Source organism: Filicampus tigris, chromosome 17, assembly GCF_054856515.1.
Source record: "Filicampus tigris isolate MCC_2025a chromosome 17, RoL_Ftig_1.0, whole genome shotgun sequence".
Taxonomy (NCBI): domain Eukaryota; kingdom Metazoa; phylum Chordata; class Actinopteri; order Syngnathiformes; family Syngnathidae; genus Filicampus; species Filicampus tigris.
This window is the reverse complement of record NC_141233.1, coordinates 15,497,664-15,525,493: the sequence shown is the minus strand read 5'-3', so window position 1 is coordinate 15,525,493 and position 27,830 is coordinate 15,497,664. Positions and strand designations below refer to the sequence as shown.

Genomic DNA, 27,830 nt, shown 5'->3' with positions numbered 1-27,830 from the left:
CCAATTTGGACCGCCCTTTGCAATGATGCCACTTGGCCAGCAGGAGTCAGTGTCTACGCGGTAAAGACACAAATAGAGCCGAGTACTCACCTGCCTTGTGGAGGTGAGATGACATGGCCCCGCCCCCGCGGCAGGACCTCAAAAGTGGCGGCCGATGAAGAAGAATCCTCACTGAGCGGCCGTGTTGGAGTCCCATCATGCATCTTCTTCTGTGCCTGACGCTCGCTCTTGCTCCGTTCCTCTCTCCGTGTGCAGGTAGGACATCTTGATTAGCTTCAGTTTGCATTTCACTGGACTCAAGTGTTGCAACTTGGCAAAGGTCAAGAAAAGACGAGTTTCAAGAAGGTCTCGGCGAGTGGACTGAATTTTCCTAATACTATCGACGTGGTTCAATGTAATCTTTGCCAAAGGTGTTCTTCCACACCCCAAGCAGGCCTCTTTTGCGAAGCTTCATAAAAGGCTTCGCGAAGCGGCCACCTCGGCAACATGTCTTCCCGGTTGGGACTGAAGGACAAGTGTGTCGTTCCAAGTGATTCCTAAAGAGCACCATACGTGTGTGTCCCAATACTTTAGCGCGTAAGATGATGGGAGCGGACCAAATTGTGACAAGCAGCATTTTCTTTCCGATATAATCGATCGCTGTGGATGTTGTCACTGGGATGAGAACACAGCTGTGCACACACGCACACACACAATAGGCGCCCTGTCCTATCTTGGTGTGTGTGTGGTGTGCGTGAGTTCAGTCTCACAGGTGCGTGTGATGGAATCAAGAATGAAACAATGAGCATTCATAAAGCTCTGAAAAGATGGAGGAGGAGACAGCAAGGTGAGAAATGGAGAAGGGGACGATGCAGAGAGGACAAGACAAGGACGAGAAGGAATCAATCTTTTCTGCAGTGAACGAGTGGCCACAATTTTGTCTGAGGATGACTGAAGTTGTGAGTTTTTTTTTGGGGGGGGGGTGTCCGTTGTCACTCTTACTGTATCCCCGCCCCCCTGACTATTGTGATATTTTTTTCAAAAGGGGACATTTGCAAGCATCTGCTTTGACTTTGGAGAACACCAATCAACAGATGTTATGGAACAAACCAGCAAGTGAATCATCACTTCATGCTTGGACATTTTCTACACAGTCAATTTGAAATGATGTCCTGTTGTTGAATAAATAGGGATGGATATGAAAGGATTTTTATTTTCGCAATGCATCTAAAAAGTAACTTAGTGAAATAATCAATTGCAGCCCTACTTGTGGCTCAGCCCAAAGAAATAGTCGTAGTTAAGATCGGGATTGTTTGTGTGTGTGTGTGTGTGTGTGTGTGTGTGTGTGTGTGTGTAGGTGGGTGGTGTTACGAGAACCAGTACTCCTGTGACGCCGCTTGCAGAGGTAAGACCACATCATCTCTCATGAGGCGGGACTTTTTTTTTTTTTTTTTTTCCCCCTGGACCAGTTGGAGGCGCTGCAAGCTGCCTGACACTCAATTAGGTACACCCTCTCATCACCCCCGAGACAAAAATGTTTGTGTTCAACAGTCGTTGAAAGGGTTAAAGGTCTAAATTTGATGGAAATTTGGCCCTTTTTCTAACAAAAACCACATTTGGCGGAGTGTAAAGATCAAACGGTCATTTGTGTAACGTTTTTAGGTTTTGCGATGCATAGGAATTCGGTGATCCTACTCATTACTGACGTATCGTCGCCGCCCTGTGAAAAATACTTTTTTTTCCCCAAGTCTGTAACGCGGAAACACCATTAATGTAAAAAATAAGAAAAATGAACAAAAATGCAGATACATTTTTTCACAGGACAGCGACGATATATTGAAGTACAATAGTGGTTTAAAAAAAAAAAAAAAAAAGACAAGGAAGCATGTATGATTTGTGACCAAAAATGGATTCTCTAATGATCGAAGAAGTCTGGAAAGAAAACTTGTTACTTTCCCTAATCTGGACTGATGTCGATTTTGACAACAGGCGCGACGAGCAGGTGTACCTAATCAAGTGTCCCAATGTTGTGAGCGCGACTGACCCGCCCGCCCGGGTTTTTGCGTTCAGACCCGAGCGGGTGGCCTTTGGACTTCCCTCGCTGCGGCGGACTGCGCCAGTCGCCCATCAACATCGTGAGCAGCAAAGTTCACGTCAACACGGCGCTGCCCCCCCTGGAGTTCATCGGTCACAGCGACCGGATCAACGTCACCGTGGAGAACAAAGGACATTCGGGTACACGGAGCACGTCTTCAAACGCCGCCTTGCCTGCAACTCGTTGCCCGCCGTTCCGGGGCCCTATAGACCCCCGCCACAAATATCGAAAGAAAGAAATCCCCATCCAGTTTAGAGTGATTCAAGAGTATTCCATTCCATCGTCGCGACTAAGGGAGAAGGGAACGAGCCAACGATCACGCATCCGCGATCATTTGCTCGTACCCGACTTCACGATGTCACAACCACGGGATTTTGATATAGTGGCCGATATCATCGAGTGAAATCATTCATCAAATACTGGCGAATGACGATTGGCAGACGTTGATATCACGGACTGGAAAGTCGAGTGTAGGACTCAAGCGATGAGTCAAATACTCCCTGATCACAAAATGAGGGTTAGGGAGGCATTTGGCCACAAATTTGGACTCACCGCCCTGCTCCTCCTCCTCCTCCTCTCCAAATGTTTTTGTCCAGCTCACTTCCACCTGCCCCAGTCGGTGCGGCTGACCGGAGGCGCTCTGCCGGGTCACTACCGGGCCGCCCAGTTCCACTTCCACTGGGGGGCCAGCGGAAGCCCCGGATCGGAGCACACCATCGATGGAGAGAGATTCCCCATGGAGGTGGCCGCCGCACCTGCAACATCCAACCACATCGCTAACAAACTTCTCAGCCGCATCCACCAAATTGCCTTTTTCAGTTGTTTTTTTTTTATAACTATGATAGGGACGTAGCTTGCAACCTTTGTAGCGCATCGACAATCCCTAGCCAGCTTTTAAAAATATCCCCCAACCTTTTGACCGCCAAGGCGGTTTGCCACCTTGACCGAGCTTTTCTCGGCATCTAGCCAGCTTTGTGCCTCGCCCGCAGCTTCACATGGTGCACATCAAGGAGCCGTACGGGTCCCTGACGGAAGCGGAACACGACATGGCGGGAATCGCCCTGCTGGCCTTTCTGTTTGAGGTAGCGCGAGCAAGGTCCTTTTGCGCGCACGTTAGCCGACAGCTGATTGGCGGTTCTGCTGACAGGAAGCCACCGAGGACCATCCTCACCTGGACGCCGTCATAGCAGCTCTGGGACAAGTGCGGCACAACGGTAGGACCTAAGTGACAGGAGGTGGCGATGCCCCGAGTTGGTCCTCCCACGTTCCTCACGCGCTCCATCTTGCGCTTGGCCTCTCTCCCCCGCGCCCGTGCGTCACCCGCACTTCGTTCTCCCGCAGGCTCCACGGCGCTCATGTCCGACTTCAAGCTGAGCGACATCATCCCGCCGTCCGGAGAGCTGCGCGGCTACTACCGCTACGTGGGCTCCATGACGACGCCGGGATGCGAACAGGCGGTGGCGTGGACCGTCTTCCTCAAGACGCTGCCCGTCAGCAGTCGGCAGGTAGGCGGGCGGGCGGGCCGTCGGTCTGGCGGGCGTCCCACGTACAGCACGGGCGGCTAACAACGGGCGTGTTCTTGGTCAGCTGGACGCCGTGGTGCAGCAGTGCCGCTTCTGGACCGGTCAGCCCATGACGGACATCTTCAGACCCACGCAGCCGCTGGACGGCCGCGTGGTGTACCGCTCCAACTCGGCCCGCGCCGTCTCGGCGCCGCGCTCCGCCGCCCACTGGGTGCTGCTCGCCACGACCGCCGCGCTCGTGCGTTAAGTCCGTCAACACGCGCACACACAGGGGTGCCTTGACTTACAAGTTTCATTGGTTGCATCACCAATCTCCAAACTTCATTGGACTGCGAAAGATTACCCCCCCCCCCCAGCTCCAATTTTGGCTCGCAACACAAAGGCCCAAACTGTGAAAACTCCCAAACTGAGTACTCGTAATTCAAGGTACCACTGGTGTGCATACAAATCTGCAGTTGCATCATCATGTAAATTAGGTTTGAGTTCAATAGTAGAATAAAATTGTTTCTGCAATGACTATCTTTAATCAATTATTATTATTATTAATCATTTCAAAATGTTAGAATGAACCATTTATGGAATTAGATTCAAAAAATGCCAATGGTGTAACAATTATCACAGGATTACAGAGAAGTTCAAAAGTGTGAAAAATGACTTTTTTCATCGTCAAATAAATTGCGTTATTCCTAACGATGAACTATTTAATGAATTGGATTTTAGTAAAACACAGCGCAAGCTCTTGAAAACGTAAACGCTGAGTGGGCTGGATGTAAGGGCCCCCCCCACTAAACACATTAGTTTTTTTTTTGTTTTGTTTTTTAAATTGAGATGCACCTGCATATAGTGCGCTTTGAATAGACACTTTATTAGGTACACCACAGAGAAAAATGTTCACATTTGACTGAAGAGTTTGCTTCATTTGATCGATTGACTGATTAAACCAGAAAAGAATTCCAAGGCACAATGACGATAGGCGCAAAATGCAATTTGTAATGTTTGACGTCGCTTTAGTAAAAGGCGATTGTGGAGGTGCGACATTTACGTTTGCGCTTTGTGTCGCGTCATCCAGGCGCGCAGGTGTTGTACCTGAGCGCGCACGCTGCTCTCGGCCGTGCCGCCCGCCGCGCCGTACTGCTCCACGCTTGACGCGTAGTTCCACACCGATGCCACGTCGCCTCCCAACAGTGGGCTGAGCGCACACACGGCAAAATAATCAGCATCGCTGCGTGCGTGCGTGCGTGCGTGCGGATGAGCCAATCACCTGATGCCGTTCAGGTCCTCCGCGCTCAACTGGTCCAAGGGGACGTTTTTGGATTCGGCCGTGAAAACCACTTTCCCCGCCAGAGCGTGAGCATCCCTGAACGCCACCTAGAGACACAAGATGGAACGTGCGCGCGCTCACTTGTTAGCCGCCGCGCTACTTGCGGCAACCCGCCACTTCCGCTAGCATCCGCCTGCTGGGTTTTACTCCATCACCAAATACAAACATGCCGTTATGTTCACAAGTACATTTTTCAGGTCTCTCTTACAATACAAGTGACCTAATTAAGGAGGTTTTTTTTTTTTAAAGATACAAGCCATCATTTGGCCGATTTTTTTGTTTGTTGTTGTTGTTGCTTTGACTCGTGAAAGCCGACTCGAGATGACGAGCGCCGTATGGTGGTCGTGAACTCGGCTCAACTCATTTCACAATAAGCGGCACAGAATGAACAAGTCTTCCCAAAAAGTCATCGTGTTTACGTGTGAAAATGGCTGTGAAAAAAACTTTGCCGCCGCTTTTGTCCAAAATGAACCAAACTCTGCCGAGCTGCAATTTGCGACTCTGTTCCATTTCCTGCTCTATGGCCACGATCACGCTTTTCGCCTTTGGCACTCTGAGAGTTTGACGTGTTTTGTCTTTGGAGGTTCCTATGTACGCTAGGGCATGACGAGCTGCGCGTATGGGTCGTGCTCACCCCCTTCCTCACGAGGTAGTAGGCCAGATCGGTGGCCAGCATGTCAGGACTGAGTGCTGCCTCCATGGCGCTGGCGTCGATCTGAAAAATGAAAGCCCAGATGACCTCCGTGTGACCTCTGTGCGAGCGAGCGCTTTGCCAAGGCATCCTGCCGTCCGCTCACCTTCAGCGTCGAGACGACCCCGGCGGTGACCTGCAGGACGGCCAGGATGGAGTCATAGCAGTCAAACATGGCCTCCTTGTCCTCCTGAGGGGAACAACGCAACGCCAAGTACAGCCGTACTTTCACTTGAAAATTATACAAAGAGACCAACGAGGCCAGATGAAGTTGACTTATATACACACGCGCGCGTGTGTCCAAACATTTGACCGACTGTAGCGATTATAGAGCGCATAAAAGAAAGTGGTCCTAAAACCGAACCCTGCGGGACCCCCTTTTCCAGGGTGATTAGGTCAGAGACAACATCGCCGATCTTCACGGTGAGTGTGGGACAACATGCAAACATTGAAGCATGTTTCTGGATCACATCTGCATTGCTCTTCCTTAAGGGGTCACGCGTCAAAAAGCTGTTACTATTTTAGTGATTGGTGGGAAAGGAGAAAACGAGAGATGAGAAGGAATTTCATACCTGCAGGTCTTTGTTGTAGGAGCTGGGAAGACCTTTGAGCGTCATCATGAAGCCCGCGCACTGAAATAAAAAACAACAATTCTTCTTGCTCCTCCGCCGTGTTGCGCGGTGAATTGTGATGCGCCAAAAGACGGCCGGCGACTTTCGGCAACGGCCGGGCGCGACCGCACATACGACGAGGTCTTACTCGGCCAAAGATTCGTCCCGCCTTGCTCCTGATCAGCTCCAGACTGTCGGCGTTCTTCTTCTGGGGCATCAGGCTGCTGCCCGTGCTGCACGACACAGATGAGACATTTTAGGGGGTCGAGACAACGGGGCACAGGTGACATTGCGCTGCTCCTTCTGGCCACTTGGAGGCAGTATACTACACACACGGTCTCAGTATGACAACGAATAGGAGTCGCTCTTCACGGGGGGGGATCAAGAATATGCCTCATTTTTCATGATTTCTTGAAAGAATGTTCCAGCTCTAACAAAGTCTGCCAGGGTTCATAAACAGTACAACTGGAAATGACAATGAAGTGAAATTGAAATCAGTTGCCTTGCCCGCAACTGCATTCAAAGCATCCGTGCGATTTGAAATCGGAATTGAACTTTTTGCTTTACGCGGTGGCCGATATCCGAGCGCGAGGCGCCGCCGGCTGACCTGTAGGCGTCAGCGAGCGTGACGAAGGAGAACTCTTTAGTGCTGTACAGCAGGAGGTCCTCGGCCATCTTGCTCAGATGAGTGGCGCACAGCGAGGCCCAGAACAGGAACTCGGCTGACGCGCGTGCGCGCGCACACACACACAAAATCAGATCAAAGGCTTTGATCGACAGCCGACGAGGGGCCGACGGACATACCCACAAAGTCTCGTTGGGCGGTGGCGTCCATGCTGTTCAAGCTGACCTCATCGAAAGACAACTCTGTCAACGACACGGCACGAGCTTCAGTCGACTTCATTTCAAGGTCACGAGATCTACATGACCGCGTCGCTGGCGTCGGGCCGACATCTCCTTCGTCCAAATGGGCTCCATTTGGGATTGTCCGTCTTGATATTTTTACGAGCGACTGAGCAATGGCCAGAGTTGAAGCTGCTCGGCTCTTTTTGAAGACGCGAATGACTCAACAAAAGGGGGGGGGGGGGGGTCTCGGAGACGCGAGGAGAGCGCCCGACGTCAGCGACGACGCGCACGTCAACGCCGACGCGTCTGTTTGGACCTTTCCTCAGAAGCTCCCGGTCGATGGCAAACGGCGTTCCAGCGATGGCGCCGCTGAAAGGAAGGCGTCCGGTTAACACGAGACTTTTGCGCAGCACCAACCACATGAACGCCCTCCTTTGGGCTACTTGCAAACGTTGACATACGTGAATACATTTCATAAAACAGCATCTCTGGTGTCACGAGACGTCGCTTATTGGCAAGTTTGATGTCACATTGTCAGCTGAATGTTTGATTCTTCACGACCGACGTGGCACGGTTGCCTTTGCGTGTGTGACATTGACGGCTTGTATGCTGCAACTGCAAGATGCGGCTCAGCGGTGAGGTCCAGGTCTTACCTGCCCAGGGGTAAGACGTTGACGCGCTTGCTGATCTGCTGCAGGCGCTCCACGTCCCGCTGCAAAGCCACGGCGTGACTTTGCGTCCACGCGAGAGGTCAAGAAAGAAGAAGAAATGAAGTTGGCGTGAGAGGAGCGCAAGGACAAGGTTCCCTTTCTTCTCATCTTGGTTTTTTTTTTTTGTGCTCACCTCAGGATCCAGTGGCTCCATCGGATCGGCTGAGCTCGCTGCATGTGGGTGTAACCAGGAAACAGGACGTTTATCTCCCTACGAAGAAGAACGACCGCTTAATAATAATGACACGACGACGATTACGCAGCTTACTGTGGAGCCGTGACCGTCCCCACGCACAGTAAATCTGTGTCTGCCTTATACTGCCCCCAGGTGGCCAAGGTGCGAAAACCCAAAGGAGCAGCATAAGATTCCGTTTGAAATGAAGCAAAAATTGCGGCAAAAAAGTTTGCTACATCTCGAGTGGACATTTCAGAGAACGTTACGGTGCACTATGTGAGGCTATTTGTCCAGAGTGAGGCGGGGGCTCCCGTGTGCCATCTTACGCTGCGGCGCGCTCCACCATGGCGGAGATGAGCAGGAGGGCGTCGCCCGTCAGCGTGGCGATGGCGTCGCGAAGCCACAGACGCATGTCGGTCACCACCTGCGCCACAAACGCGTGTCAGCGTCGCCCGCGCCATGTCAAGCACACACACAGCGCCCCCTAGGGCTGCTGGATTATGAAAAACATTTTTTAATCACGATCATTTGGGTAGCAATTGAAATCACGATTATTCAAATGGTCATTTATTTTTTTGGTACAAAACAAGAAAATGTTGAAATGTAGAGACAAATAAATTTCTTTGAAAAACTATAATTATGCAACTTCCCTTTGGACCAAACAAAATTGATCAAATTAGTCATTATGAAATTTTAAGAAAGGTGCAAAATGAAGAATCCATTTTTTTAACTTTGGAGTGTATTAAGCATAATTGCAATTGAATTTTGATTAATTGCACAGCCCGAGCGCCCCACACCTGGTCGTTCCTGCTCCTGCCCGTGTGCAGCTTTCCCGCAGCCGGGCCAATCAACTCCTGCAAACGCATTTCATCATCATCATCATCATCATCATCATCGTCGTCGTCGTCATCATCATCGTCATGGCTGATTCATTTGATACAAAAAAAGGGGAATTCATTCAACAGCAACGCATTCTCCTCACAAGCTTTTCGAATATTTCTAAAAAGTTGAAGGCTAGGCTTTGAGAATATCTCGATCTGATAGCTGAATAGACGTTTGAGTGCTCAACTCATTCAAACCGTTCATATAATTCAGGTACTTACTTTGTCCTGGATATCATTCAAAAATTATTTGGCCTACTCTACTGATTTGTTGCAGCAGAAGACCCAGTTAAGTGCAATTAAGATATGTCTGTCATCTAGTGGCGAAAGGTTGTATTACAACCTCAAATTACAGTTAATGCAAATTTGCAGACTATATATATATATATATTTTTTTTCTGGGCATTACCCTTTTTTGAAGAATTGTTTGAGTTTGTAAAATTTGCTTGTTTTTGATTTTCATTTTCCGATGAGTTACGGGGCACTCCCAGTGTTGGCTGCATGCCAGTTGCCCATCGCTGACCTCGACAGATGGACGGCTGACCTTGAGTCTGCGTTCATTGGCAGTGTGGATGTCTTCGTCGCCGTCTTTGAGCACAAAGGCACCTTTCCTCCACTCCTCGCTGATCTGCAAACAAGGAGGTGGCTTCTTCATCACACTCATCTTCATCACGTTTGCCTCTTTTGTGGGTTGCAATCTGGGCTCTAGCCCTCCTGTGTGAGGTGCCACTGCTTACGTGCATTTTCTCCCACCGTCAAAAACAGGAAGTTAGCTTCACTAGGCACCAACAAGCTGCACATTGGTGGGAACGTGAGCTTGTCCTTCCAGTCTATGTTTTGACATTGACTGGCAACCAGTCCACTGCTCTTCAGTAGTCTGTCCTATTGAGGACAAGCAGCAAATGGACAGGGAATGTTTTGGCTCACTTAGTGTTTTTTTTTTTTTTTTTTGTTCTCTGGAGGCCCCGTGTCCTTTCACCTGTGCCAGAATGTGTGAGTAGAGCTTATGGCAGCTCACGTCACCTTTCGTTTCTCTTGTTGAGCACAATGTGCAGGAATGTGGCGCCACCGGCCCTATTCAATTCCAGTGGACCGCACACAGCGCGCGCGCGCGCGTACCTGGTCCAGCCCTTGCAGGATGCTGTCCATCTCGTCGGCGCTGATCAGCTCGGCCCTGTGGAGAGCCTTGACGTAGGCTTTGCTGCCCCTCAGGTCGGCATCCCACATCCTCTGGTCATACGTCACCGACATGTTGAAGCGCTCCATCACCGGGTCGGTGGCGCCCACAAAGCGACCTCCCCACAGCTTGGACCCCTGACACACACGCACAATATGACAAATCCAGTCATGTTTGACTGCTAAATTATGCTTTTAGGGTGATTCCCTTGCCATTAACCTGTTAAACGGTTTCCTAATTTAAAAGTGACACTTTTGTCAATCTTTTTTGTGCCGTTATTACTGGAAGCACCCTCGCAGCTCTGCATCATTTGCACAATTCTATTCAATTTGTTTAGTATTACGACATCATCGTACATTTGTGATTCGATATGATGGACACTAGTCTGTACTTCATCCTAAATGCAGTCTATCTGTATTAGTTTCCATCTTGCCACTGCACATTTTTGGTAAAAGCACTTGAGTGACTCCAACAACCGGAGATCAATTACTTGTGGTTGCTTGTAGTTGGTCAATAAGTTGATCGATTCCTCGTGTGAATTGGAAAACGATACAAATGTCAATACAGACAGCAGACATGCAACCACGGTCAACATTTACTCCAAAAAAGGAGGTACACCTGTTCTGGGCAAAACAACAACTACTGTACATTCACATTGCCTCCTGACGTGTAAAATGAAAAAGTTAGAGGAGTTCCTTACCTCGGCGGTCATCTCGAAGGAACAAAGTGGCCTCTTCTTCTAGGTGTTGACAGAAGAAGCTAAGAAATAAGTCACAGGTTGACTGGTTTGACTCGATTTAAAAGGAACAAACGAACCACAGCCCAAACAGGTGTGAAAAAACAACTATGGGTGACTTGTTCGCGCGTAGCTTGTGTTGAAAACGGAGCTAGCCGCAAATAGCAGTAACTCAACATAAAAAAAAAACGTCTTCAGTCGCCAAATGCAAGAACTAAGTTAAAGCGGACACATTGTTCCATAAAATACATTCGTGAAGCTGCCTACCTGCAAGCTTGCCTCCTGGTTTATTGGGTCGAAATGCATCCTGGGAAATCATCGCTTACAAAAAGGAGGGGGAAACACACTCACCGAAAATACACAAAGCAGGAAATATTATATTCTCTTATATTATGAAATATTATATTTCATGTACTAAAAATAGAACTCAAGTTTCGTGTGGAACTAACTTTTATTCTTGGATAATGTCCACGTTTGGTTGGTTGTGTTTTGGTGGCGCGGAACATTGAAACGTCCCGAGTCTTGTTTCAACCGGATTATTTTGCTTCGCACCAAAGCGCCCGGCAACATGGAAGTGTAAGTCAAATACTTGACAGAGCGTTTCCTTTCATGGCTTTTTTGGCCACATTTCATTTACTCATAGGTATCAATGTTGAAGAGTAAACAATATATTGATTGGGTTTAACCTTTCCGCTGATTGATCGACTGACAAAGTGACCATTGTTTACATGATATTTTCTGTTTATGTGGTTTGGTGTTCCATTAAAACTCTTCCAACACCACAGGAACCAGATGAAAAACAAAATAAAACACCAAGCTCAACACTATGAACGTTAATAGGAGTACAGACACGGTAAATTAGTGAACCTTGTATGTTTTCTTCTTAGGAAAAACGCTAACGCAGCCATGCTCAGCAACTATGAGGTGAGGCAATTTACGCGATATGATGTTGCTTATGCAAGTGTTTTTAGAAATATGCGTGATGAATCAATTATTTGTTGAAACGTGTGTACTGTAAAAATGTTTGCAGAAATGCGAGTACTGTATCAATGTTTGCCAGGTGTTTCAGCTGTTAACTGACCTGAAGGAAGAAAAGAAGGACAGCGGCAAGAGCAAACACAGCGCCGGGCAGCAGAACCTCAACACCATCATGTATGAGGTGATTATAAGAAGAATGTCACTTAACGGATTCAACTCTTTTAGTAAAGAAGTCAAGATTCAGAAATTTGCGAAAGAACAAAACAACTTTTTAAAATCGACAGTCATATATATAATAGCAGATTTGGTAACTTGGCACAAACAGACTTTATTACCTTCCATAGTGCTTATAGTGAGGGATAGAAAAATAAAAATAAATCACATTGCATGTCACTTGTTTTAAGAGCAGGCTAGTATTGGTGCCTTTTACGCTGTTCAAAAAAACCCAAACACCTGTTCTCGTAGGTTTTAACATTTATACCATAACAGTATGGTGACTTGAGCAAATGTGTTATTTCAGACGTGTGTATCAAACTGGTAGTCCTTTACATGAATCAGTAGCCCAGAAGTTGCTCTCACTGTTTTCAAATGCAGGGACTCAAATAAAAAAAAAAGGCGCCAAAAACCTCTCAATTAAAACACAAGACAGATGAAAATTCTCCGGTATAAAGTAAGCAAGTATTTGTATGATGTTACTTGTCACCTGTCACCCTTATGCACACGTGTCCCACTCGTGTCCACCGCAATCCAGACGCTCAAGTACTTGTCCAAGACGCCGTGCAGCCGCCAGCGTCCCGAGATGGTCGACGCCTTTCTGTCCTCCATGATGCGGCACAAACTCACAAAGTCAGTCCCGCCTCCGCCTTCGTTTTGTCCGCACGCAAAAGAGACGCGCTTCTGTTGACCTTCTGCGACGTCACCCCGATGCCTTCTCGCACGTCGCCAGGGCCGAGAAGCTGCAGCTACTCAACCACCGACCGCAGACTGCCGTGGAGATGCAGCTGGTGAGTCTTTTCACCATCGAGTCACAACAACGAGAAGGGAGACTCTCCTCCAACGAAGGTCACGGGCAAAACCGCCCCAAAAAAAAGTCCACAGACCCGCTTTTAAAGATAACAAGACCGGCCTCCCTTTCGATTGCCGTTTTCAACTTCTCAGCTGCAAGCGTGGCAGCCGTTTTTCATTAACATGATTACCACACACCCCGCGTGTGTGTGGGGGTGTGTGTGTGTGGGTGTGTGTGCGCGTGTGTTTGTACCTGAGATGGTGGAGGAGAGCGAGGAGCGTCTGTCAGAGGAGCAGATCGAGGAGCTCATCCAGACCATCTCCGAAATTCTGCCCGGCGATCCGGAGCAGGAAGAGGCGGCGAGTGCTGATGGGGGGGCGGCGTGAGTGCCAAAGCGCTTCCCTTGCGGCTCTTCCCAAGCCAGCGGCGCGCGGATGCGCTCGCTCAAGCCTTGTAGCTCGTCGCCAACGAACGCCCCGACGCTCCGATGACACCAGGCGGCTCGGGACATCGGATCACATCGAAGCACAAACGTCTTCACCGGGCATCTGCAAAAGACTGTTTGGTTTTGTCCCGAGTTTTCCAGATGGTCTTTGAATGCAACACATTTCATATTTTGGGTACTCGTCATAGAATTTGATTGACAAGAGTAAAGACGCTTGAATGTTGTTGTCTTTTTCTCTTTTAGCATTTTTTTGTGTAAATGTCACCTGTGTTGAAACAGCCATGCCCGAAGGCCTATTTTCCCAAAAGTTATTGAGGATGGCAAATTTGACACAATCAAGCAATAAATGCAATCGTTTGACGCCAGTCGAATGCAAATGTCTTTTTTTTTTTTCAACTGGGGCGTAAAAATCCACATCAAGCATGATTAACGACGTGAATGCTGCCACAGCGTTCTTGCTAGAAAGTCAGCGGGTGCGCTGACTTTTGCAAATGGCGGTGGCCCATTGAAATGTACACAACTGCGCCATTGGCAAGCATGCAAGTTTCCCCGTCAACGTGACGATGCGTGATGCCAATTTGCTGCACTCCAAAGAAGAAGACGCGCAATTGGTTCCACACAATTTTCACAATTTCATACTCGGGCAGGAAGACCTTTTGGCACTGAAAGCAAGAACAACAGAGCTTTCGAAGGTCCTCTTGGAACAATTATGAAAGACAACAACTGCTAGTCATTGAAATAGTCACGTGAGAAATCAAATTTGATTTTCCAATTGAAATTCAGCGGCGCATGTCTTGAGCATGATTGCGCCGCCACTACTATGCAAAATGTTACATCATGAAGCGCTGCGTGCGTGGTGTGTGGAACGTCGGAAGGAAGTTCTGCTTCAGACGGCTTTGCACTTCCCGTTGCTTTGTCGTGTAACTTTTCCTGTTTTCACACGGCAACACTGAGGCAACGTCAAGGTTGCGGATTGGATTCCCGCCACTTCAAGTGGCCAGCGGCTCGTCCTTCCCGCTCTTGGAGACTTCTTTTATTGCCGGTTCGGCATCAGCCTATCCCGGCTGAGTTTAGGCGAGACGCCGGCGGACAATTTAGAGCAGGGGACTCCAAACCTTTTCCTTTGAGGGCCACAAACACAAAAATCAAAGGATGCTGGGGGGGGGGCACTTTGGCATTCTTCCATTTGATTGAACGTGCTGAAATCAATCCATCAAGCAATCCGATATTAAAGTTTTTTTTTAACAGATCGCTAGATCACAGCTTTCTGTGAAAGGCTATACGGCAAATGGCTTTTTGCTGATTTGGGGGTGGTCCGTAGCCCTGTATCCCACTCAAATAGATCCGGCCCTGCCCTCAGCAGATCTCCTTCAAAATCCAAAAGCTTTTGCAATTAGAGAGGACAATCTTAACACTTTTGCGGACAGTGAACAGCTATTCTAAAGCTTCTTCCTCTTCTTCTTCCCTAAATGAATGAATCCTCCTCTCCTCTCCAGCTGTTTACTAGAAGATATTTGGAATTTCCATCCCTTTATTACTAAGCAGCAACTGCGAGATTGGAGGCCGGACCTCAGAACAGTGAGGCAGACGTGCGTGGACAAACACATGTCTTTGATTTGTTGCAAATGAGGTCATTAGTAGCTGTTGGCTGCAAACGCAGGACAGCAGAAGACGTGTCCTCAAGCTTACACTGCGCCCCAGTGCAAATGTTTGCTTTGACAACAACAGGCCAGCTAATGTGGCAAATGCCCCCCACACCCCCCCCAAAAAAATCGATCTCCGTCATTTGCATCACTTCCCGTGTGACTGCCCAGCCATCTGCTGGCACAAATCAATCATTTATTATTTATTGACGTGCATTATTGAGTCTGACTCATGTGGACGCAAATTGTGGAATTTGTACGTACGTCCAACATTGACGTTGGGGGAAAAGCTTCAAAACTGCCAGAAAAAGTCACAAAAATGGATGTCAATCTCTATTGATGCCCATTTCAACATCCGAGAATACGTTGAGAATTTTATTGACGTTTTTCCTCCGTAAGTGGAGCAGTCCGCGCACATTTTGGTGACGATTGAAGCCACGTTTCTCTTTTTTATATTAGCCGCGGTGGACATGTCGTCAGGGGGAAAAAGAGGGAATTACTTGAGGTGGGCTTTGCTCTCAGGAAACGTCCCCGGTGAGCTGTTAGTGAGGAGAAGGACGTAAACAATCGATGAGCTGAAATCTTTTTGGTCTCGAGTGCGGAAGTGGAAGGGGAAAAAAAATAAGAGTTCTACTATGGCGGAATTGCCATTTAGGGGCTACACCAATGGGGAGGCTGCAAATATGCGCTCGTCCAATCAGCGCCGAGCTTTCGCAAGGAGGCGCTTGCTCTTTTCTGCCTTTTTTTTTTTTGGTGCTTTTTTTTTTTGCCTCCTTCTCCTGATGAATCGTCGCCTCGCGAGTGCGCACTCGAGACTCGTTCGCGGTCGCCAGCAGCAGCAGCAGCAGCAGCAGCAGCGGCGGCGACTGGAAACTTGAATTTGTCGCCGCTTCTTCGTGACTGACTGCATGGCGAAGGCATTTCCGCCGCAGCGCCAAAGCTGAGCGAGAGCTTGGCATCGCTTGTGCTTGATCGGCGGGAGGCTCGGGTGAGTCAAGCCCGTCCGAGCGCGTCCTTCTGCGGAGCGTTCTGCGGAGGGCTAGTAGCTAGCTCTGCTCTGCCTTGGCTGTTTTTATTTGGCTTCGTTCGTCGCGTTTTCGGGCTGGGCCGGTGCGGGCCGGGTCGGGCCTGCTGTCTGGCGGCGCCTCACCTGGAGGATGTTGGTGGGGTGCCCGGCCAGATGTGCTGCTGCCGTCGGCCGTCGGGCCTCGGCGGTCGCGCGCAACGGGCATCTTGTTGCAAATTGACCTGTTGATGGCGCTGCTCGTCAATCTGCCAACGTCGACGCAATGGAACACACATTCACTCGTTTTCGGGTCAGAACCGCCTCGTCGTCGTCGTCGTCGTCTTGTGTTCTGTCCGATGGCTGCGTCAGTTGTTTTGTGTGGTCCCGAGCTCACTTGCAACTGTTCAGTAGTTCACTGGAACGTTCGAATGACGTCACTTCGGTCACATACGAAACATCATTCCGCGATGATATCAGAAGAATCTTCACGTGACACATTTGGCGGAGGGAGAACTATGATGGTATTGCTTGTGGAGCAGCTCAGATGACCACATTTAACGTCATGTTGGACCTCTCCGCTCAGAAACAGAACCAGCTTGTGGAGCTCCTCAGACTTCCAATGCCCACATTGGATGGAGGCTCAGAACCAGCAAAAGTGGTCGTGAAGCTCCTTAGCCCACATACGGGTGGGTGCTTGTTGCCAGTATGGGTGCAGGCAAAGCCACTCAGTCTTCCCGATTGAGCGCACGAGATGCTATGTTGGACCCTTCATTGCTCAGAAGCGGTTAACAAGTGTTAGCGCTAGTGGAGCTCCCGATCCAGCGAGCGCACGAGTGTCGCGTTGTAGTAGTTGAAAAAAGAGGAAGCGGATCCGTCAGCACTTAGCAGCGGCGTGAGAATGAGGAAGTTTGCGGTTCTGCCAGGTCGATAGGAATGTGATCCACCGGCTCGACCAAACCATCAATGATGTTAATTAGCGACGGCGCAAGGGTGTCGTGAATTCCGATCCGCTTCCGTTCCCCCGAGGACGGCGCCGGGCACTCGGATGGCCGCTTCTCAGGAATGTCTCGGGGAAGACGGCAGCGGGCTTGTTTCGCACCAGCGCTGGCGTGACGCAAATGGCCTGTTTTGTTGTTTCAGGTGGACACGATGGACGCGACCTGGCCCGCGGGCCCGGCAGGAAGCGCCCCCGCCCTCACCTGAGCGTCCCGGCAGGCTCGGAACCTTCCAGCGGAACTCGGCGACTCCCGTCCCCGGGCAATGATGCGAGTGAGCCGCTCCAACGTCCTGCTGGGCTGCGTGCTCCTTTGCTCGGCCTCCCTGCTCTACCTGGGCCTGAGCGGACTGGACTGCCCCCCCGGAAGCCAGCGCTCCCGCTGGGCGGAGCTCCGGCGGGGCTCGGCCAATCCCAACGCCTCGCTGGGCGAGCGCCTTCCCGAGGACACGCCCCTCATCTTCATCGGCGGCTTCCCCCGCAGCGGCACCACCCTGATGCGGGTCATGCTGGACGCCCACAAGGCCGTCCGCTGCGGGGAGGAGACCCGCGTCATCCCCCGGCTGCTCACCATGCGCGCCTCCTGGAGCCGCTCCGTCAAGGAGCGCATACGCCTGGACGAGGCCGGCGTCACCGACCAGGTCCTCGACTCGGCCGTGCGAGCCTTCCTCCTAGAGGTGACGACATCGGGGCCCCGCTGAATAATTCATGACCCCCTCCAAAAAAAAAAATCGTTTCCATCCCCTTTCTTAAAAAAAAACGGAAATGCTTTCACTTCGACTGAGTAGGAAATGCTCAACCATAATTTGATTTTGACTCTGTGACTGGTTTGGCCTGTTGTACCGCCTGCCAGAAAATTGGCAAAAACGTTGATGGTTGTTGTCCAAAAGTACAAGCAGACATTTTGCAAATGTCATCTTCTGAAAAGGTCATCGGTCTGCTTTTCACGGAGGACTCGAGAAAATTGTTACACTTGAGAGGAGGAAATTCTGAGGTTTTGCACAATTTCAAATTCAACAAAGTCTCGAAACCATTCCTCAAAATTGTCATGGATTTGATCCCGGCTTAATCGTTGCCTGCGTTGACGTGGCACCTCAATAGTACGAGCGAGCACACGAGTGGCAATGTGACAAGTGGCCGCCGTCTTTGTGGAAGGTTCATTTGGGGGGAAAAAAAACAAAACATGACCTTGCAGATGGATGACTGACATCCGTGACATATTCCGCTGCTCTTCTCCCGCTGATGTTCCCCGTGTGCTATTTCAGGGGAGCTTTTTCGGCCAATTTGAAACTTCACGGGTCTGCCTTTTCAAATTGCGGCGCGCGCGAGCTCATTGGTGGAGGTTTTGAACTGAAACCTGTCGGCCAATCACAGAAGGGCTTCCCCGAGTAGCAGGTTAGACAAAAAGGGTCCAGGAGTCCAGTTGGTGAATAGGATGGAAAAGTTGGACTGGTTCGGGGTACGCGCATGTTGAATGTTCCGCTTGTGTGTGTCAGGTGATCGTGGGTCACGGCGAGCCGGCGCCTCGTCTGTGCAACAAAGATCCTTTCGCCTTGAAGTCGCTGACCTACTTGGCTCACATCTTCCCCAAGAGCAAGTTTGTGTTGATGGTGCGAGACGGACGAGCCTCCATCCACTCCGTCATCTCACGCAAGGTGACCGCCGCCGCCTTCCTTCCTTCCTTCCGTCCGTTGCGCACGTACTTACGCCGACGCGCGGGTGTACTTTCGCTGCCTTCGGTGTTTGTTGCACGTTAGCCTCATCGCACCACATGAACTCAAATTTGTCCATTTCAAGAGCCTTCTGATATCTGCCTTCAAATCGCTCAAAAAAACATTTTCATGACTGATCAGTGGCATGCAAGCATTACGGGTTACAAGGAAATTATGAAGCAGGCCATATTTGAAGGACTCGTATTTTCCTTCAAATTCAGCCCCCGAAGACCACGTCGTCTAAATCCCAAGGTGCTTTTTTTTTTGGGGATTGTGGTTGTTCAAACTTTCTTGGGATATGAACATTTGGGGAAGAACAGTTACATAAATGCCACGTTTGAGGGCATCTTCAGGCAGTGTTTGACTTTGGCTGCCTTCAATGTTTAACTTTGGCTGCCTTCAAATTCAGCCTCTGAAATTCGTAAGCAAAGTATGATGGGATATACTGTACTGTGGGGAAAAAACATCTGACAAGTAGGCCGTGTTTGAATGCATTTTAACATGATCTGCCTTCAAATGCAGCCCCCAAAAGACCAAATATTCCAAATTTAAACCTAGCCATGGGTGACCTGTCATGCAAGGCATCTTGGGATATGACGCAAAAGATGTCGGCCACCTTTGAATTCAGGCAGTGTTACGCCATGGTTTGACATCTGCCTTCAAATGCAGCCTTCGAGGACCCAATAGTTGAAATGCAAACCTTGTTTTATGGCTCAAGGTGTGGAAGCAAAGCGTGATGGGGCTATGAGTGATGTGCAAAAAAAAAAACAAAACAAAACAAAAAAAAAAACCATGCCAATGGGGTGTGTGTTCTGACCTTGGGCGCGGCCTCCCCCAGGTGACCATCTCGGGCTTCGACCTGAACAACCCGCGCGACTGCCTGAGCAAGTGGAGCAACGCGGTGGAGACCATGTTCAACCAGTGCGTGGCGGCCGGCCCCGAGCGCTGCCTGCCCGTGCGCTACGAGCACCTGGTGCTGCGCCCCGAGCGCGAGATGCGTCAGCTGCTGCGCTTCCTGGAGCTCCGCTGGGACCCGGCCGTCCTGCACCACGAGGAGCTCATCGGCAAGGCCGGCGGCGTCTCGCTGTCCAAGTGAGTTGTCGGCCGCCGCCGCCGCCGCCGACTCCCGCGTGAGGCCTGCTAGAAACGTGGCTAGATGTTGGAGACAGCTTGGCAAAGATATTAGGGCGAAAATGAGTCGATTGGAGCGTGCGCGGGGGACGTGGCAAAGTTGGTAGATTTTCAAAATGGCGGCTAGAAATTGTTTGCAGGGTGGGTAGATTCTAGGGTCACAAGTTTAGAGGAATTGAGCACATCCAATAGAGGAGGGCGGGTGGGGGTGCACGGGGTGTCAAATTAGGCTAAAAAACACGTCCCCCCGTGTTAGGGTGGAGCGTTCGACGGACCAGGTGGTGAAGCCGGTGAACACGGAGGCGCTGGCCAAGTGGGTGGGCCACATCCCCGACGACGTGGTGGAGCACATGGCCGAGGTGGCGCCCATGCTGGCGCGACTGGGATACGACCCGCGCGCCAACCCGCCCGACTACGCCCGCGCGCCGCCGCTCTCCAACCCGGCACTGGTAACTGCAAGCAAATTCAACTCGCAAACTTCCAAGCGCACCACAGAGGTCAGGCGCGGAAAACAAAATGGCACCCAAGCGATCCATGTCGACGGAACGCCCGTCAGACAAAATCGCTCAAGGCGATTCGGCGGGAAAAACTTCGAGACACGCTCCGCCGCATCGTCAACATTTACAAATGTTTTTTTTTTTCAAAGCCCAAAACAAAACATGGCCGCATATCGTTTGGTGGCTTCCTACATGGTGCTCGTCATCCAAGCGAGATCAGTGTTGACACCCAACCTGTTCCCGCCTGTACTAACCTGAAATGTAAAACAACGCATGGCTGCCATCTGCTGGCCGTTGTGTGTCATTAGTTTCCCAGCTTAAATCTCACAGTGGAGCATGATCAGACACTCCCCCACATTGAACAAGCTCATTGCTTTTGTTGCTCTGTTGTTTTCTCTCCTCAGCCTTGGAAGGGGGCGGAACCTTCCGAAGCTGCTTAGAGAACAAAAGAAGGCAGCAGAACCTTCTGGACCATCCAACACGCAAACGCTGCGGATCCCAGACGCACTTAAAGGCACACTTTGTGCACTGACCGCCCGCCCGCCGCATCTCGCCGACATCTTTCTGCCTTTTTTGTTCTTCTTCTTCCCGTGGACGTCTGTGGACCATCCGCTGCCATCTTCTGGGACCTCACCGCCAATGTGAACCACTTGCTGGACTTTTTTAAGACTATTTTCTTAATAAATTATTACGAAAGACTGATGGGTGGCCCTCCCCCCTCCGGTGGCGGGCAGTCGGGCGGACGCGCTCGCTCGCGCATGTCCCATCGGGTCACGCAGTCGCTCTCATCACTGCACAGCTCGTCTCCATGGTTACCGACAAGTCAATAATAAACACAAATGACACAATCCAGAAGTTGGTTTATTTAGCGGCTAATCGCTAGCGTTGGACGGCGCATCCGAAGGCATCGGAGCCTGATTGCATCCGGTTTTTTGTTAAGTTGGGAGCAATTTTTCCAAACTTGCAGCACTTCTACAAGCTTTCATTTATGCCAAAGCCCTTAACAGAAACTAGAGAATGCGGGGGTGCCTTGAGATACGAGTGCCCCCACTTTTGAGTGACTCGAGCCGTCAATTGCCCATTGGTCTCGTTTACTCATGATTTCAAATTGGAATTGGTAAAAAATATAAAGTCAACCCTTGCATATTTGCAGTTGGGAATTGGCTGATTTGCGTGTCATTTTGTTTTTTGGCACCATCTGCTGGTTTGAGGGGCGAGCTCCCAAACGAAAAAGTCACATTTTCTTAGCCGGGCCATTATGGACACGTATTGCTGCCACAAAAGAAAAGTTCACCATCACATTTGAATGTACGGCTTGCGCATTCAGTGTAAGTCCAAGAAGCAATTCCTTCCGCTCGGTGACTATCGGAGCCCTACGGCGCTTGTGTGTCTACTTTTGAAATCCCTTTTTTTTTTTTTCTTTTTTTTTTTTTTAAAGAACAGAGCAGCTGCATACTTTTTATCGTTAATTTTGAAAACGGGCAAAAAAGGAATCGGCCAGTCACTTCTATTTTTTTTCTTTTTGTGGAGTGAGTGCAAAATTCTGTCACCGATTTTGTGATCCGAAGTTCAAAAAGATTTTTTGGCTATGAGGTAAACGCTAGGTCGTAATATGATGAGGTGATTTACAGAGTCGGATGTAAATGGTAACTTACATGAAAATGAGTTTGACGTCGTTTTAAATGGACTCGTGAAGCTACTCAATTAACGCTGGGCTCCGGTCTCGCCCGAAACAAAACGGCCTCTCGTCAGTCAAGCGTCGTCATTGTCGTCGCTCGCCGCCAGGCTGCTGTCGGTCGACTTGGCATCCTCATCGTCCTCTTTTTTGCCTTCCGGCCTCATGTCTGGCGGCGGCTGCGTTGGTGGCGTGGCGCCAGCCGCCTGTGTGGCGCCAGCCGCCTCTGTGGCGCCAGCCGCCTCTGTGGCGCCCCCTGGTGAGGGGGCGGGGCCCCCGGCCGGTTGCGCCCCCTCTAGGAAGGACGACCACCCTTTCAGGCGCTCTTCGCGTTCGCGGCTCGTCTCCTCCACCTTCACGGGCGCACACACATATGATCGTGTCACCATGACAACCGGGCTTCTTTAATCCTGCCCACTCAGCAATTTGCATGATCAATTGTCCTGGAATCATTGCATTCATTTAAGGTTTTTTTTCCCTTAAAAAAAGTTCATTCTAATTAACTTTTAATACATTTTATAACATTGTTTTTTGGTTGGATTTTTTTATTCATTTATATCAAATAATTGGTTCTTAAAAAAAATATGAAAATGTAAATACCAGATATTTTGTTTATTATTAAACTAGGGAATCAATTTGGTGTAAATACAATAATATTGGTTAAAAAAAACAAACAAAAAAAAAACATTTTTAAACACAATTTGTTTTGCTTACATTTTTCACATCGGCTTTTTTCCTTAAATAGTAATTCAAATCTTAATTGAGGAATGTATTGTAGATTAATACAATAAAAGAAACTACATACTGTATTTGTTTTGTTAAACAGCGGCTTCGGGATCGATTGTACCTAAATATGCTCAAATAATCCATTTTACGACGTGTATGCGTTTTGACAATTTTGCCCCTGTGAAATCGTCAGCTTGTCGCAACTTGGCCGCGCGTGAGGCCGAATGAGAACATTTTCGGTCATTATTACAATGAACTGTTGGACTTTGATCAAGGAAGGCGGCAGTTGCGCGTCCATACGTCCAAAACTGCAATTTGCCCACCTGATAGTCGGTGGCGCCGTCCCACAGCTGCGCGCTGAGCTGGCGACCTCCGAACCAGCGTCCGTGGAAGGACTGGATGCAGGCGTCGGCGTGCTCCTGCTCCTTGAAGGCCACCGACGCCACGCCGTCCGGATGCCTCTGCCCGACCACGACATGCCATCACAAACGGCCAATCGCAAGACGACCGCGGCGGCGGCGGCGGCCACTCACGTCGAACAGGATGACTTTCTTGACCTCGCCGAACTTCTCGCACTCCGAGCGCAGGTCGTCACGGTATTCGTTCAGAACCAGAGGGTCCTCCTGACGAACGCGCGCACACAATTACGTGTAAGCTTTGTGTTTACTTGCAATACTTTGCGGGTGCGTTAAGTTTTGCGCGCTTGCATGTATTAACATTTGTGTATGTGCAGAGCATCATGCGTGCGCACGGGATGCACGTATGTGTACATAGGGATTGTGCGCGTGCGTGTGCACCTCAAAGTCACTGGGGTGAAACATGTTCCTGATGATAACGACCTTCTCGTGTCGCTTCCTGGCGTCCCCTTGCTTTTCGGGCCTCCAGTCCAACTGTCTGCTCGGACACGCACGTCAGCCTCAGAATGACGCCTGCACCCACGCACGCGCACACGCGCACGCCCGCCCGCCGTGCCTACTTTTGCTGCTGCTGCATCTTCTTGCGGTATTCCTTGTTCTTCTTCTTCTTCTTGCTGACGTCGTATTGCCCTTTGAGCTCGAAGCGAGCCGCCTCCACGTGCACTTTGTAACCTCTGACCTCCGCCTCGTCCATAAGACGCACGGCCAACTCCACCGACTCCCTCTGAACGCACACGCAAACACAAACAGAGTTAGGCTTTAGCTGAGCGTGTGCTCATTCAAATGAAAGGAAACGCCATTAATCTATTTCAGCCTCCCCTCCCCCCTAAAAAAACATCAATGGATGTTTTTTTTTTAAATATAGAAATCAAAAGAAATACTTTCTCCTGCAATTGTGCTGCTCATTCTGATGTGCCCGCCTTGGCCACCGGGGGGCAGTAGAAGACAGCTGGCCATTGTATTGTTATGAAGTATACATTTATTTTAACGAAAAAAATATATATGTGACTAAAACCTTTTTGAAAAGTCATTGATAAAAACTTTCACGTAAATGAAGAAAGAGTCCCGTTGGAGGGCGGGGGGTTGGCGCGACCTTGAGGTAGCAGCAGAGTCCGTCTCCTTTCAGGTTGCCGTCTTTGTCCTTGTACAGTTTGACCTTGAAGTCTTCGGTGATGGGATCTCTCATGACGATGCCGCACTTGGACATCAGCTCCACAAACTCTTCGGGGCTCGTGTCGGGAGGCAGGCCTGCGCACGCACACGCACGCGGCGGCCAATCAGAGCAAGAGGACAAAGACACGACAAGTCTAGCACAAGCGCGCTACCCACCAGACACGTACACATTGGTGTTCTTGATGTCCTCCATGTCGAACCAGCCTGAAACGCACAGTCGACGTCACGTTCGTCACCACCGCCATCATCATCATCATGATCATCATCATCACGTGCCGGCACGGTAACCTCATAGCGAGCGCCTCAATTTTGAATATCTGTGGCTGAAAGCCTTATAACACAGATTCTATTTGTTAGCCTGTCTATGGCATTTCCTATTAGCATTAAGATGGCGGCGTAAAGGCAAGCTTATGCAATTATTTGAAAAGCAGAAGGTGCAATTCTTATTGTTTTCTGTTTTCAAGTCGAAGTCTTTTTTGGGAGCAATTCACTTGGTGGAGTTCACTGCTAGCATACAGTGCTTGCTTTTCAAAGCTAAAACTAAATAAAAGAGCATCGATCAAACAACGGCTCATTTTGTGAAAAACTCCAGTGGGATGTAGTCCACAGGTGGGAATGCACACATTTTGCGTTCTACATCAAAGGCCGAGCGCGCGTCATCCAGGCTGCACCGCACCTCACGGCCCAACTCACGCTCGCGTTTATCGCACGTGCGGCTTGGCGCCCTCACCTGGATCTGCTTTCCTCTTCTCGCCTTTGCGCTTGCCGTCTTTGGCCGCGCTGGTTTGCTGCTCTGGTATCGGCTCCTGCGCCGTCTTCTCCCCGGCCGCCGGTCGCTTCTCCACTTCGGCCGCGCCGGCGGCGGCGTCCGGGTCGCCTTCCTGAGTGAAGCCGTAGTTGGCCTGGTAGGCCGCCATGAAGTCCTCCGTGACCTGCACACAAGCGAAACGTGATCAACGTGGGCGTCGCCTGGCGCGTGTGCCGGCGGCGGCTGTACTTTGGGGAACCAGGCTTTCTTGTCGTGGTCCCAGTCGTACACGGTGCCGTCGTTGGGGTCCGTGTACGTGAAGGGATCAGAAGCGTCCTGGCTTCTCCTGCTGTAGAGCTCCTGAAGGCGCAGCTGCTCCTCAAACTCTTTGTTGGCCTCGCCACTCATCTGCGCCCACAACGTCGTCATCATCAACAACAACAACAACAACAACAACAACAACAACAACACCAACAATTACTTCAGTATGATTGATCTCTCAGAGTTTTTTTCATTTCAATTAAATCGGATAAACAAAAATGTCTTGATTTTCACCCCTTTTCTGAAAAACAGGACATTATTTCAAATTAGCAGCGCAAAAAAATGCACTAACCTGAATTGATTATGACTGAGCTACTGCTTTGGTCCGTCAGATCCTTCAGATTTGCCACATTGATTTTACTATGACTACAAGTTGAAATGATAACAAAATACTTTGAGTAGATGAGTGCAGGTTTGGTCGTGAAGTGCAGTTCAATGCTCGCTCGCTGTGCGTGTCAACAAACGTGAGCAGGACTTTGGGAGTTATTTTGGTGCATGGACGTAGTTGCTATTTTGAACCGCAGACGCACACAATGCTAACCTAGAATCACCAAGCTAGCCTTACCTTTCTGTGGCTTTGGGCGTCCGAATGGCGACGATAAGCTGCAGACGTGAGCGCAACGAGCACCTAACTTGCCAACATTCTTTTGTACGCCAGCGTTTTCATTGGCATTTGTTGAGGACAAAGCCGCTGTGCTAACGTTTAGCTCGACGCTCAACTCGCGGTGTGGCTTGAAACAAGCACTTCCGGGTGAAAGTCCGACTGCGCATGCGTTTCCATTCTACGAGGACCGCTCGATTCGGTGGTACTTGTTTGATGCTACCTTGCGTGTGCAAAGCAGTGAAACGGGAGGCAACGAGCACTCCGTCCGCCTGGACGCTTACGAGAAGCAAATCGGCCGTAAATGCTGAGCTAGTCAGGCAGCTTACTGGCTAGCAGCTAGCAGCTAGCTCGCCCTTTGAGTGGAAACTGCTTGCTGTCAGCGCCGCAAGTTGACGCACGATGGCGGAGGGCGGCGGCGGCAGTAGCAGCAACCTGGATCCGACCAGCCTGCCCCCGGGGGACCCGCAGCTCATCGCCATGATCGTGGAGCACCTAAAGAACCGAGGACTGTTCGACGAGTTCCGCCGAGACTGCCTGGCGGACGTTGACACCAAAGTAACCCACCACACAAGTTGCTTACAAATACAAATTGCTTGACTTTGCTTCCTCTCAACCATTATTTCGTGTTCACACCAATAGCATTACTATTTTTAAGTCATTTATCATTATTCAGACTCTTATTTCGATGGATTATTTTTTTTTACAGAAGCCTAAGCTGCCAGACTGACACATCAGAAAAAGTTGAACATCACGGTATACCGCGAAACATTTCACATGATACAGTTCACATTTTAACGTCATAAGCGTCACATTTTAACGTCGTCAGTTTGACTTTTTTGACTCCCAACAAAACCAAGCAATTCCTTCCGGTTCAGGTCACGAGCTTACCCCTTTTTGGGGTCTTACAAACCAAAGGTCCAAGCTACGTAATAACTACGCTGCTCTTCTGTAAACGTAAAAGTGTTGCCTTTGTCGCCGCTTGCAGCCGGCCTACCAGAACCTCCGTCAGAAGGTGGACAACTTTGTGACGTCACACCTGAGCACTCAGGAGTGGAAGCCGTCCATCAACAAGAACCAGATGAGGAACGGACTCAGACAAAGCGTGGTCCAGTAAGTCGCCACCGCTTGAACTGTGCACGCATGCACCTACTGATGTTGATTGCGGTTTGTGTGTGGAGGTCGGGCATGTTGGAGTCTGGGGTGGACCGGATCATTACTCAGGTGGTGGACCCCAAGATGAACCACACCTTTAGACCGCACATCGAGACGGCCATCCACGACTTCCTGTCGGGGGACAAGAAGGACGACAGCGCTGCCGCCGTCGGAGCCTCAGAGCAGCCGGAACCACCCGAGGGACCTAAAAGCCCTTAAAGGGGAACCCGTAAAATACATTCTTGTCACAAAATCAAAAAATAATTGGAGGGTAGTGTGAAAGTGGGACATGTTGTCACACGGGCCAATGGGAATGCAGCTTTTTCTGGTTGCCTGGCAGGACACCGACGTGTTGATGAGACGAAAATGACGTAACACGTGTGATACATCCTCCCCAAACATTCCGTGTTGACGTTCCCACGTGTGGATGCCAAAGTGGGTCACGTGAGACTCACTTGCGTAAACATGTTGTGCATCACACGCACACACATGCAATCAACGTTATATGGAACTACACTCACTTCACCATGTTCCTGCAACTGACGGGAATTGATCTAAGTGAGACATTTTCGAACGCCTTTTCCAATTTCCAAACGACAGTGGTGCCTTGAGATGAGTTGCATTTGTTCCATGACCACACTTGTGACCCAGGAAAAAACATATTTGTAATGTGTTTTTTTTTTTTAATATGTGGCAAATACCACTCTATAATATTGTGCTTTATAAAAACATAGCGGAATAACAAAAAGTGTCAAGAATCATGATTTATTGCTGATTTGATGTATTCATTGTGCTGCTCCTTGCGTGCCTGCTGTGGCCACCAGGGAGTATGAAGCTGAGGTTAAAGACTATGTTCCT

The 27,830-nt window shown here is 49.7% G+C and overlaps 6 protein-coding genes across 10 annotated transcripts; 4 read left to right on the top strand and 2 right to left on the bottom strand.

Annotated features, from left to right (window-relative positions):
• The first annotated feature begins 20 nt into the window (after positions 1-20).
• ca4c (carbonic anhydrase IV c) lies at positions 21-4,072 on the top strand. Its single transcript, XM_086057322.1, has 8 exons — positions 21-255; positions 1,337-1,384; positions 2,050-2,214; positions 2,671-2,816; positions 3,064-3,156; positions 3,222-3,288; positions 3,416-3,579; positions 3,662-4,072. The coding sequence occupies exons 1-8, from the start codon at positions 198-200 to the stop codon at positions 3,842-3,844; spliced, it is 924 nt and encodes a 307-aa protein (XP_085913448.1). The 5' UTR covers positions 21-197; the 3' UTR covers positions 3,845-4,072.
• Positions 4,073-4,441: 369 nt separating this feature from the next.
• On the bottom strand, positions 4,442-11,232 carry asl (argininosuccinate lyase). The gene is made up of 17 exons (XM_086057314.1): positions 11,013-11,232; positions 10,710-10,768; positions 9,952-10,146; positions 9,377-9,460; positions 8,749-8,805; positions 8,278-8,375; positions 7,910-7,987; positions 7,720-7,797; positions 7,383-7,435; positions 7,025-7,087; positions 6,828-6,942; positions 6,369-6,453; positions 6,182-6,241; positions 5,716-5,799; positions 5,553-5,633; positions 4,859-4,965; positions 4,442-4,786 (listed from the first exon to the last, which is right to left on the bottom strand). The coding sequence occupies exons 2-17, from the start codon at positions 10,719-10,721 to the stop codon at positions 4,636-4,638; spliced, it is 1,401 nt and encodes a 466-aa protein (XP_085913440.1). The 5' UTR covers positions 10,722-10,768; positions 11,013-11,232; the 3' UTR covers positions 4,442-4,635.
• crcp (calcitonin gene-related peptide-receptor component protein) lies at positions 11,120-13,539 on the top strand. Of its 2 annotated transcripts, XM_086057329.1 has the most exons (6): positions 11,139-11,321; positions 11,633-11,669; positions 11,806-11,904; positions 12,475-12,569; positions 12,670-12,727; positions 12,987-13,539. In XM_086057329.1, exons 1-6 carry the CDS (start codon positions 11,314-11,316, stop codon positions 13,113-13,115), a joined length of 426 nt encoding a protein of 141 aa, XP_085913455.1. In that variant the 5' UTR covers positions 11,139-11,313; the 3' UTR covers positions 13,116-13,539. The 2 variants fall into 2 exon arrangements, with proteins under 2 accessions (XP_085913454.1, XP_085913455.1); XM_086057328.1 differs by having other exon boundaries at positions 11,120-11,321; positions 12,670-13,539.
• Positions 12,899-26,213, bottom strand: htatsf1 (HIV-1 Tat specific factor 1). Of its 3 annotated transcripts, none has more exons than XR_015090313.1 (12): positions 25,782-26,213; positions 25,145-25,303; positions 24,878-25,079; positions 24,304-24,351; positions 24,068-24,222; positions 23,535-23,698; positions 23,356-23,452; positions 23,092-23,181; positions 22,882-23,019; positions 21,813-22,185; positions 19,347-19,669; positions 12,899-13,277 (listed from the first exon to the last, which is right to left on the bottom strand). XR_015090313.1 is itself a non-coding variant. In XM_086057315.1 (10 exons), the coding sequence occupies exons 2-10, from the start codon at positions 25,301-25,303 to the stop codon at positions 21,910-21,912; spliced, it is 1,329 nt and encodes a 442-aa protein (XP_085913441.1). In that variant the 5' UTR covers positions 25,782-26,212; the 3' UTR covers positions 21,001-21,909. The 3 variants fall into 3 exon arrangements, 1 of the variants encoding a protein (XP_085913441.1); XR_015090312.1 differs by having other exon boundaries at positions 19,347-19,666; XM_086057315.1 differs by lacking the exons at positions 12,899-13,277; positions 19,347-19,669 and having other exon boundaries at positions 21,001-22,185; positions 25,782-26,212.
• Positions 15,578-21,005, top strand: tpst1l (tyrosylprotein sulfotransferase 1, like). 2 transcript variants are annotated; one of them, XM_086057319.1, is made up of 6 exons: positions 15,578-15,805; positions 16,964-17,458; positions 18,314-18,472; positions 19,368-19,621; positions 19,917-20,109; positions 20,562-21,005. In XM_086057319.1, exons 2-6 carry the CDS (start codon positions 17,084-17,086, stop codon positions 20,595-20,597), a joined length of 1,017 nt encoding a protein of 338 aa, XP_085913445.1. In that variant the 5' UTR covers positions 15,578-15,805; positions 16,964-17,083; the 3' UTR covers positions 20,598-21,005. The 2 variants fall into 2 exon arrangements, with proteins under 2 accessions (XP_085913445.1, XP_085913443.1); XM_086057317.1 differs by having other exon boundaries at positions 15,579-15,805; positions 16,964-17,494.
• On the top strand, positions 25,977-27,720 carry bod1 (biorientation of chromosomes in cell division 1). The gene is made up of 3 exons (XM_086057330.1): positions 25,977-26,375; positions 26,806-26,930; positions 26,999-27,720. The coding sequence occupies exons 1-3, from the start codon at positions 26,220-26,222 to the stop codon at positions 27,189-27,191; spliced, it is 474 nt and encodes a 157-aa protein (XP_085913456.1). The 5' UTR covers positions 25,977-26,219; the 3' UTR covers positions 27,192-27,720.
• The last annotated feature ends 110 nt before the right edge of the window (positions 27,721-27,830 follow it).